The sequence below is a fragment of the Mustelus asterias genome, unplaced genomic scaffold, assembly GCF_964213995.1.
Source record: "Mustelus asterias unplaced genomic scaffold, sMusAst1.hap1.1 HAP1_SCAFFOLD_938, whole genome shotgun sequence".
Classification (NCBI taxonomy): domain Eukaryota; kingdom Metazoa; phylum Chordata; class Chondrichthyes; order Carcharhiniformes; family Triakidae; genus Mustelus; species Mustelus asterias.
Window position 1 is genome coordinate 72,357 of NW_027590884.1, and position 12,145 is coordinate 84,501.

The window sequence follows — 12,145 nt, forward strand, 5'->3', positions numbered from 1 at the left end:
AAACAAGTTTAGCCCCTTTCACCACCTCAGGACGTCCCAATGCACTTCACAGTCAATCAACTACTTTTGAAGGATAGCCACTGTTGTAATGTAGGGCACAGAAAGAAGCCTCACAACACCAGGTTAAAGGCCAACATGTTTATTTGGTAGCACAAGCTTTCAGAGCGCTGCTCCTTCATCAGGTGAGTGGAGGATTGTGTTCACAAACATGGCATATATAGACATAGACTCAATTTACAAGATAATGGTAAAGACTTGCATTCCAACCATTATCTTGGAATTGAGTCTTTGTCTATATATGCTGTCTTTGTGAAACCCAACTCTCCACTCACCTGACGAAGGAGCAGTGCTCCGAAAGCTCGTGATTCCAAATAAACCTGCTGGACTTTAACCTGGTCTTGTGAGACTTCTTACTGTGCCCACCCCAGTCCAACGCCGGCGTCTCCATGTAATGTAAGGAAGGTCATAGAATCATACAGTGCATCCGCAGTATTCTGCTTTTATCTTCAGCTTGAGTAATGTTAGTTGAGGGATAAATATTGGTGAGGACACTGGGGCGACCTTTCCTGCTCTTTATCCAGAGCCTTGGGGTTCTTTCACATTCATTTGGGAGGACCCTGATTTAATGCCGCAATAGAAAGATGGCACCTCTGACTGTGCAGCTGTCCCTCGGTACTGTACTGGGGTGTCAGGCTGGACAATGTGCTCAAGTCCCTGGTCAGGAGCTTGTAGCCGGAGCCTCCTGCTGCAGAGGTGAGATTGTTAGCCACTGAACTACAGCTGACACAGTCACAGAAAACGCACAGTACATCACCTACTCAGAGAGCTTTTTGTTTCAACGTAAAATAAAAATCATAAAGTAATTTAGTTCCTGAGCATATCGTGTGTCATGTTATTTCTGTCTGCAATCATTAAGTGGGATTTGCACTGCGTGATATTAGTAACAGGCACATTAATGAGTTTGTACGAGATTTCTCTGGCTGTGGTTTTGATAGAAGCGCTAATGCAAACTGAACCACTTCAGCCCACATCTCTCTCTCATTTCTTTCGAGACAAATCTTCAAAGTGACAACCTGTGCCAACAAGGAGAAGGACTGGAAGCCAGGACCACAATGATTCTGAACCCGGCCCATCTCTCCTTCCTCACTCCTTAATGGTCTAGATCTGGATTTTCACTCATCCCTCCTCCTGGATTATCAAAGTGCTGGCCACGTTCCCATTTTAATACACGGTTGGTTACCTTTGGTCATGTTATTATGTTCACATACCTGACGTTAGTTAAAGCAGCTGGAGACTCAGTGAAAACCTCATGCACCACCTGGAGATAAATACAGAGACATATGTTCCGATCAGCATTCGGATAGTCTGACAGCGAACTACAACGGTACAATGTCACATTGAGTAATACAGGATTCCCAGCATTGAAATATGCAGCCTATTTCCCGTCAGTGTGTTTCTGGTGTGTAGGAGCCTCCCCCAACCACCCGACTCCATCTTATCAACACATCCTTCCTTTGAATCGCAGAGGAGGCCAGTCGGCCCATCCTGTCTGTGCTAGCTCTCTACAAGAGCAACTCAGCTAGTCTCACTTGCCCAACCTCTCCCCGTTGTCCTGCAATGCTTATTTCTCTTGATGCGTTTATCCAATCCCCGTTTGAAAGTCACAATTGAATCTGCCTCCACCACACTCTCAGGCAGCACATTCCAGATCCGAACCACTCACCTCATCAAGAGATTTCTCCTGCGTCACTGTTGCTTCATGTGCCAATCACCTTAAAACAGTGTCCTCTGGTTCTTTAATCTGTGGAACTCATTACCACAGAGGGCTGTGGAGGCTAGATCACTGAGTGTCTTTAAGACAGGTGTAGAATCAAGAATCCCTACAGTGCAGAAGGAGGCCATTCGGCCCATCAAATCTGCATCGACAACAATCCCACCCCAGAACCTAACCCCACACATTTACCCCGCTAATCCTTCTAACCGACACATCTTGGGACACTGCGGGGCAATTTAGCATGGCCAATCAACCTAACCTGCACATCTTTGGACTGCGGGAGGAAACCGGAGCACCCGGAGGAAACACACGCAGACATGGGGAGAACGTGCAAACGCCACACAGACAGTGACCCGAGGCTGGAATTGAACCCGGGTCCCTGGCGCTGTGAGGCAGCAGTGCTAACCACTGTGCCACCATGCCACCCTAGATAGGTTCTTGATCAATAAGAGGATGAAGGGTTACAGGGAGAAGGCAGGGGAATCATATCAGCCATGATTGAATAGCGGAATCGTCTCGATGGGCCGAATGGCCTAATTCTGCTCCTGTATCTTATGGTCTTATGGTCGAGCCTTCTGCCAATGTGAGCAGATTCTATCTGCCCCCTCCACACCCCTCAGGAATTCGAATACCTCCATCAAATCTTCTCTCAACCTCCTCTTCTCCAAGGGAGAGCCCCAGTTTCTTCAATCTGCCCACATAACGGACTTCCCTTATCCCGGGAATCATTCTCCAAACCTTTCCCGCACTCTCTAAGGTCCAGGATTGGATACGTGATTCCAGCAATACCACAGAGTGAGGTAGAAATTTATTCACAACTCCAGGCCTGCCAAAAATCAAGCAGATTTCACCCAGCAAAAAAATAACTAAAACAGCAAATTCAGCAAGCAGCGAATGGAGGAGGTTTCTCCGCATTCTTCTCTCCCTTGTGTGCTTCTCCAGCTTCCCCTCAAACATCACCAATGGAACCACTTTTACAAATTAAATGAATAGAAAACATTTTACCTGAAAACTGAGTGATAAAGGCTCCGGGACTGAAAGGTACGGCCCAGTGAGGGGCCAGGCAGGACGCTGGAAGGGGGGGGGGGTTATCGAGGAGGAGCCAGGGAAGGAGCAGTCTGGGGCAGTGAAGAGTTGGGGGTGGGCGTGGAAGAGGGGGGTGGAGGCACCACGCAGGGGCCAGGGAAGGGACTGGAAGAGGACAATTTTGAAAAAGTTGGAACAAAATATGAGAAAATGACACAAGTTTTTAAAAATAAAAGGGCCTCGATGGTGAATGAGATGCACGCGTCCTGAAAATGCATGGACACACTGGGCAGTTCCAATGTAAATTGGCTGGCATTTTCCTTGGTCTGTAAATAAGGACATAATTATATCTGTCTAGAACAATATCACAATATATGTAAGGAGATTCCTGGTCTGTACATAATGATATCATAATGATATCCCTGGTTTGTCTATAGGGATATCCCAGTTTTTTATCTATGTGCTGTACCTCCACAAACTGCAGAAGCTTTTCAGTGGACACCTCAAAGGTTTTCCTCGCAATCTCGGACTTCCGTAACTGACAATCGAGGACAGCAATTCTCTTCCTCAGGTCCTGGGTGTCATCCTGTAGAAAGGGCACCTGTTAAAACCATCACCGTCAACACTGTTACAGCTATTGTTTCCTATACGCCTGTAAAACCCACGTGTCAAAGCCCGTGTGTGTGACCTCCGTTTGGAAATCTCTGTTCCTGAAAGCACGAACCCCTTGCTGGGCTCCAACAACCCACCAAATAACCACTCTCCATGTCCAAACCCAACCAGTGAATGTTGGTACCTTGGAGGGGGGGTGGAGATGGGGTGGAGGTGGGGAGAGGGGGTGGGGGAAGGGAGGGGGGTGAGGGGGAGGGGAGGGTGATGGGGATAAAATGGCAAAATCATGATTGAATGAAATTCATTCAGAAACAGTTTCTAGAAACTGCTTCTCCTTTCTGCGCCATCTAACCCAGAAGTGTTGTGTAGAACTTTGTAGCAGCTTCCCACCATCACAGCGGAACATGTCATAGAGTCTTAGAGGTTTACAGCTTGGAAACAGGCCCTTCAGCCCAACTTGTCCATGGCACCCTTTTTTTGAACCACTAAGCTAGTCCCAATTGCCCACGTTTGGCCCCATCTTACCCATGTAACTGTCTAAATGCTTTTAAAATTGTACCCACCTCTACTACTGCCTCTGGCAGCTTGTTCCAGACACTCACCACCCTCTGAGTGAAAATATTGCTCCTCTGGACTCTTTTGTATCTCTCCCCTTTCACCTTAAACCTATGCCATCTAGTTTTACCTTACCTTTGGGAAAAGGTATTGACTATCTAGCTGATCTATACCCCTCATTATTTTATAGACCTCTATGAGATCACCCCTAAGCCTCTAATGCTTCGGGGAAAAAAGTCCCAGTCCACCCAGCCTCTCCTTATAAGTCAAACCATCAAGTCCCGGTAGCATCCTTTCTATAGTATCTATGTGTGTGTGTGTGTGTGTGCGCGCCTTCACACCGCCATCAGCCACTCAGCATCAATGGCAATCGCCACAAGTGGAACGAGAGTCAACTTTACACTGATGTCGCTCTGACTTCCAGTGTAAAAACTCCTTGGAAGGAGCAGTTGATTGCATAATCAGGCACGGATTTAAGGCTTTGCTTTTTGATAACCCGGCCATTAAAACCTAGCGACAAAATATCCTGACTTTGTCGCTGGAATGCCCACCTGGCACTCCCATCATGTTGGCAGCCTGCGCTGGGAGACAGAACGAGGAGGCAATGCCGACCCTCAAAAAATCCCGGAGAAACGGACTTCAGTGAAAAGGGACCCGTCTGCCTAAAACCCAACAGGGTCACTGGTACCCTCGAATCTGTGGTATTCGCGACCCCAAAGTGCGGTGGATGCTGGGACAGTGAGTAAATTTAAGGAGGAGTTGGAGAGATTTTTAATTGGTAATGGGTTGCAGGGTTATGGGGAGAAGGCAGGAAAATGGGGGACGAGGAGCTTATCAGTCATGATCGAATGGCGGAGCGGACTCGATGGGCCGAATGGCCTAATTCTACTCCTATATCTTATGAGCTTATGCCCTTCAGGGAAGGGATCCTGCCGCCCATACCTGGTCTGGGCCGATACGTGACTCCAGTCTCACGCCAGCCTGTTTGAATCTTACCCACCCCGTGCACCAGTCATCTGCTTCAGAATTCCAGATGCCAATAGCAGGTGTGCAGCTGGAATTCAGGACCGCGGACCAACCTCTTGCGTGTGCCCCGGGGAATGACGTGGAGCGAACACGGGTCTGTGACGCTGACACCCGCAGGGAAATCAATGAAACAAGATTGTTTGGTGTCCGTGGATTGCAAATTATGGAGAACACGGATTTGAGAGACTATCACATTGACCCATGAGGGCCCCCAATGCGAGGAGATCACAAGGGCTCCAACACTCCTTTAAATGGCAGGAAAAAATGCGACAAAAGCGTTTGTGATTAGTTTGGAAAGCTGAATCGGGAATGACCCAGTTAGGCTGCTGCACAGCTCACTTGCCCTTGTGTTAATAGCTCACTCAAGTGATGGAGCCGTCACATTGAGTCTCTTGCTTGAATTCCTCTGAATAGCTGTGTAATAGTCTGACAGGCTCTGACCTACTTTGCTGCGATGGGTGAGCACTTAACATATACACAACATGGCATGATGACCACTGTGTTACCACGGTAACGAGGGATGTCACTGAGTCTTGCCTTGCTCTGCCCCTGCTGATCCGCTAGCTGTGCTTTGAGCTCCGTAATCTCAGCCTCCAGCAGCCGCACTACCTCCTCATAGTCCATCTCCATGCCCTGTGCCTGTCGCTGTGCTGCCTCAGCGAGGTGGATTCTGCTCCGCAGCGCACGGCACTCTTCAACAGCACTTTTAGCTTCCTGGGAAAAAGGAAGAGAAAAGTTGGACACAAACTGAGAGAGCCGGTGGCAATCGACATGGAACAAGCACACGCGTGCACATATACACACACATATACACACATAAATATACACACACATATACACACATAAATATACACACACATATACACACACATAAATATACACACACATATACACACATAAATATACACACGCATATACACACATAAATATACACACACATAAATATACACACACATATACACACACATAAATATACACACACATATACACACATAAATATACACACGCATATACACACATAAATATACACACATAAATATACACACATAAATATACACACACACACATATGCGCACTCACACATATACATACATACACACATATACATACACACGTACACACACACGCACATATACACACACACATGTACACACACGCACTACACACACACACACACGTTAGCACTGGCTGTATCACAGCTTGGTATGGCTCCTGCTCTGCCCAAGACCGCAAGAAACTACAAAAGGTCGTGAATGTAGCCCAATCCATCACGCAAACCAGCCTCCCACCCATTGACTCTGTCTCCACTTCCTGCTGCCTCTGAAAAACAGCCAGCATAATTAAGGACCCAACGCACCCCGGACATTCTCTCTTTCACCTTCTTCCGTTGGGAAAAAGATACAAAAGTCTGAGGTCACGTACCAACCGACTCAAGAACAGCTTCTTCCCTGCTGCTGTCAGACTTTTGAATGGACCTACCTCGCATTAAGTTGATCTTTCTCTACATCCTAGCTATGACTGTAACACTACATTCTGCACTCTCTCATTTCCTTCTCTATGAATGGTATGCTTTGTCTGTATAGCGTGCAAGAAACAATAATTTTCACTGCATCCCAATACGTGACAATAATAAATCAAATCAAAAACAGAAATCAAATATTATTGAATCCACGCTTAAACAATCTGATAATCCAACCCCTTTCAATAAAGGCGGACAGAATTTTCACTTGCTGTATCCACATGTTGACTTTCTGTGCTCCATGTACAAGAATTCTCAAACTCCAACGAATCTGAGACCCAAATAAATGTTGATATTCAGAGCGATTTGGGTCCTTGCACTTTTATCACAGAGGTTAACATTGAGGTTAGTGTCAGTATGTGTGTCTGTAAACGTGCACATGTGTGTGTGTGTGTGCATGTGCACGTGTGTATGTGCACGTGTACATGTCTACGCACAGAAAACTCGCATGTATAGAGGATTAGTGAAAGAACAGATAACACAGATTAGGAGTAAACAGGACATGATCAGCCTGAGACTAGTGGAGTGTCACACTGCTCAGTGATGGCTCCTCAGTTATATTAATGACGAAGATGAATTGGGATGTATCCAGGTTTGCTGATGATACAAAGCTAGTTGAAATGTGAGCTGTGAGGAGAACACACAGAGTGAATCATCTGCTATTGCTGGTGGTGAGCTTGTAGATGGGAAGGGTATTTACGTTGGCAGGATGCAGGGGCGAACCGGAACTCCACTCCCTCCACCCGACCCCCTCCCTGCACCAGAATTAAAGATCTGGGCAGCAAGGCCCATGGTCAACCTTCCCACTCTGCTCCAGTTGAGGTCTTTAAATGGCCAATTAATGACCACTTCGAGGCTTCATTTTGCTGCCACAGCTGGTATCAACCCAACTGCAGATGGGCCTATCGATATGCAGGGTGCACGGGACAGATAAAACAGTGCGGGCTCTCAATCAGCAAGTGACTGGACGCTGACTGACTGGGAATGGGGGCCATTGACAACCACCCTCCATAGCCCTCTTCCCATAACCCCCAGCCACACCCCCACGTTGTTTACTCGAGGGCCTGGGTAGCTCTGCGATGCTGGTGCCTGCACTTCCAGCAGCAGACACTGCCCTCCCAGGGGCGCTGCTGAGCACAGGAAGTGCTGGCCTCTGATTGGTAGGAGAGATTTCCAACTCTGGGGACCTGATTCCCGAGTAAGGCCTTGCCACTGCTTAACTGGCATGTGATTTGGTGAGGTTTCCCAGGAAGAGGCAGGGTGGGATTTCTCGTCCTGGTCAGTGGTTGGCATCTGGAGAGCGGCCAAAGACTTTTCCCCAAGTGTTTCCATCCTTCCCGTGATGTACCCGCCACTGACGGGGTCGGAAAATCCCGCCCGGGGTGTGGGTCTCCTGCTGACCCTGCAGCTGTGGGTGGCACGGTGGCACAGTGGTTAGCACTTCTGCCTCACAGCGCCAGGGACCGGGATTCGATTCCTGGCTTGGGTCACTGTCTGTGTCGAGTTTGCACGTTCTCCTCGTGTCTGCGGGGGTTTCCTCTGGATGCTCTGGTTTCCTCCCACAGTCCGAAAGACGTGCTGGTTAGGTGCATTGACCGTGCTAAATTCTCCTCAGTGTACCCAAACAGCCGCCAGAGTGTGGCGACTAGGGGATTTTCACAGCAACTTCATTGCAGTGTTAATGTAAGCCTACTTGTGACTCTAATTAAATTAACTTTAAATGTTGGTGTTCAAAAGGATTTGCATGTCCTTGTATGAGAAGCATAAAAAGTTAACATATCGGTACGGCAAGTAATTAGGAAAGAGAATTTCGACCAGTCCAAAGATGTGCGGGTTAGGTTGATTGGCCAGGTTAAAGATTGCCCCTTAGAGTCCTGGGATGCGTAGGTTAGAGGGATTAGCGGGTAAATATGTGGGGGTAGGGCCTGGGTGGGATTGTGGTCGGTGCAGACTCGATGGGCCGAATGGCCTCCTTCTGCACTGTAGGGTTTCTATAAAGAATGGTACCTTGGTCATTATTCCAATGGTTAGGAGTACAAGAGTAAAGAGATCTTGCTGCACGGCTTTGAAGAGACAGGGAGGGGGAATGTCAGAGAGTCAGAGAGGTTTACAGCATGGAAACAGGCCCTTCGGCCCAACTTGTCTATGCCGCCTTTTTTTAAACCCCTCAGCTAGTTCCAATTGCCCACATTTGGCCCATATCCCTCTATACCCATCTTACCCATGCAACTGTCTAAAAGCTTCTTAAAATACAAAATTGTACCCACCTCTACGACTATCTCTGGCAGCTTGTTCCAGATACTCACCACCCTCTGTGTGAAAAAATTGCCCCTCTGGACACTTTTGTATCTCTTCCCTCTCACCTTAAACCTATGCCCTCTAGTTTTAGACTCCCCTACCTTTGGGAAAAGATATTGACTGTCTAGCTAATCTGTGCCCCTCATTATTTTATAGACCTCTATAAGATCATCCCTCAGCCTTCTACGCTCCAGAGAGAAAAGTCCCAGTCTATCCAGCCTCTCCTTATAACTCAAACCATCAAGTCCCGGGAGCATCCTTGTAAATCTTTACTGCACTCTTTCTAGTTTAATAATATCCTTACTATATTAGAATGGCCACAATTGCACACAGTATTCCAAATGTGGCTTTACCAATGTCCTGTCCAACTTCAACAAGATGTCCCAACTCCTGTATTCAATGTTCTGACCAATGAAACCAAGCATGCTGAATGCCTTCTTCACCACTCTGTCCATCTGTGACTCCATTTTCAAGGAGCTATGAACCCGTACCCCTCGATCTCTTTGTTCTGTAACTCTCCCCAATGTCCTACCATTAACCGAGAAAGTCCTGCCCTGGTTCAATATACCAAAATGCATCACTTCACATTTATCTAAATTAAACTCCATCTGCCATTCGTCAGCCCACTGGCCCAATTGATCAAGATCCCGCTGCAATTTGAGATAACCTTCCTCACTGTCCACCATGCCACCAATGTCGGTGTCATCTGCAAACTTACTAACCATGCCTCCTATATTCTCATCCAAATCATTAATATAAATGACAAATAACAGTCGGCCCAGCACTGACCCCTGAGGCACACCGCTGGTCACAGGCCTCCAGTTTGAAAAACAACCCTCCACAACCACCCTCCAGCTTCTGTCAAGGAGCCAATTTTGTATCCATTTAGCTACCTCACCCTGGATCCCGTGAGATTTAACCTATGCAACAACCTGCCATGCGGTACCTTGTCAAAGGCCTTGCTAAAGTCCATGTAAACAACATCAACTGGACTGCCCTCATCTACCTTCTTGTTACCCCTTCAAAAAAATCAATCAAATTTGTGAGACATGATTTTCCACTCACAAAGCCATGCTGACTGTCCCTAATCAGTCCTTGCGTCTCTAAATGCCTGTAGATCCTGTCTCTCAAAATACCTTCCAACAATTTACCCACCACAGATGTGAGGCTCTCCGGCCTGTAGTTCCCAGGCTTTTCCCTGCAGCCCTTTTTAAACAAAGGCACAACATTTGCCACTCTCCAATCTTCAGGAACCTCACCTGTGACTATCGATGGTTCAAATATCTCGGCTAGGGGACCCGCAATTTCCTCCCTAGCCTCCCACAATGTCCTGGGATACACTTGAAGATTTCCAGCACCTCCTACTCTTTAATATGTACACTCCTCACGACATCACTATTTATTTCCCCAAGTCCTCAAGTATGTGGGGCTACGGGGATAGGACCTGGGTGGGATTGTGGCTGGTGCAGACTTGATGGGCCGAATGGTCTCCTTCTGCACTGTAAGGATTCTATGATTCTAAGTTCCCGAACATCCATGCTTTTTCCAATAGTAAATACTGAGGATAGTAAATACTGAGTAAAAACAGTAAGTACTAAGGAGTATCATTTCTGAATCAGTCCCTCCTGCAATTGCTTAGTTCCCTCGGTGCTAATTATAAAACACCGTTCCTGGAAAAAACCCTTCCAGATTCTTATAGAAGTCTCATCAGCCTCAGTGGTGAATCCTCATTGCTGATAAAGACACAGCAGCACATGGTGTGTGAGATTACATGGAACTTTGGCGGATAGGGTTAAAGAGAATCCTAAGGCGTTCTATAGGTATGTCAAGAACAGAAGGTTGGTTAGGGCAAGTTTAGGGCCAGTTATAGATGGCAGAGGGAAGTTATGTGTGGAACCGGAGGAGATTGGTGAAGCATTGAACCAATATTTCTCTTCGGTGTTCACGCAAGGGGACATGAATATAGCTGAGGAGGACACTGGGTTGCAGGGGAGTAGAATAGACAGTATTACAGTTGATAAGGAGGATGTGCAGGATATTCTGGAGGGTCTGAAAATAGATAAATCCCCTGGTCCGGATGGGATTTATCCAAGGATTCTCTGGGAGGCAAGAGAAGTGATTGCAGAGCCTCTGGCTCTGATCTTCAGGTCGTCGTTGGCCTCTGGTATAGTACCAGAAGATTGGAGGTTAGCGAATGTTGTCCCATTGTTTAAGAAGGGGAACAGAGACTTCCCCGGGAATTATAGACCGGTGAGTCTCACTTCTGTTGTCGGCAAGATGTTGGAAAAAATTATAAGGGATAGGATTTATAGTTATTTGGAGAGTAATGAATTGATAGGTGATAGTCAGCATGGTTTTGTGGCAGGTAGGTCGTGCCTTACTAACCTTATTGAGTTTTTTGAGAAAGTGACCAAGGAGGTGGATGGGGGCAAGGCAGTGGACGTGGTATATATGGATTTTAGTAAGGCGTTTGATAAGGTTCACCATGGTAGGCTTCTGCAGAAAATGCAGATGTATGGGATTGGGGGTGATCTAGGAAATTGGATCAGGAATTGGCTAGCGGATAGGAAACAGAGGGTGGTGGTTGATAGTAAATATTCATCATGGAGTGCGGTTACAAGTGGTGTACCTCAGGGATCTGTTTTGGGGCCACTGCTGTTTGTAATATTTATTAATGATCTGGATGAGGGTATAGTTGGGTGGATTAGCAAATTTGCTGATGACACCAAAGTCGGTGGTGTGGTAGACAGTGAGGAAGGGTGTCGTAGTTTGCAGGAAGACTTAGACAGGTTGCAAAGTTGGGCCGAGAGGTGGCGGATGGAGTTTAATGCGGAGAAGTGTGAGGTAATTCACTTTGGTAGGAATAACAGATGTGTTGAGTATAGGGCTAACGGGAGGACTTTGAATAGTGTGGAGGAGCAGAGGGATCTAGGTGTATGTGTGCATAGATCCCTGAAAGTTGGGAATCAAGTAGATAAGGTTGTTAAGAAGGCATATGGTGTCTTGGCGTTTATTGGTAGGGGGATTGAATTTAGGAGTCGTAGCGTTATGTTGCAACTGTACACAACTCTGGTGCGGCCGCACTTGGAGTACTGTGTGCAGTTCTGGTCCCCACATTACAGGAAGGATGTGGAGGCTTTGGAGAGGGTGCAGAGGAGGTTTACCAGGATGTTGCCTGGTATGGAGGGGAGATCCTATGAGGAGAGGCTGAGGGATTTGGGATTGTTTTCGCTGGAAAGGCGGCGGCTAAGAGGGGATCTTATTGAAACATATAAGATGATTAGAGGTTTAGATAGGGTGGATAGTGATAGCCTTTTTCCTCTGATGGAGAAATC

General features: G+C 47.0%; 1 protein-coding gene across 1 annotated transcript in view; it reads right to left on the bottom strand.

Moving 5' to 3' along the window:
- Positions 1-12,145, bottom strand: part of stxbp4 (syntaxin binding protein 4) — a gene marked incomplete at its 5' end in the record, with an annotated part of 135,247 nt that overhangs the window by 60,242 nt on the left and 62,860 nt on the right. Inside the window, 3 exons of the mRNA XM_078205711.1 lie at positions 1,269-1,318; positions 3,270-3,386; positions 5,531-5,707. Coding sequence (XP_078061837.1) covers positions 1,269-1,318; positions 3,270-3,386; positions 5,531-5,707 — 344 coding nt within the window. The remainder of the gene's footprint in view (positions 1-1,268; positions 1,319-3,269; positions 3,387-5,530; positions 5,708-12,145) is intronic.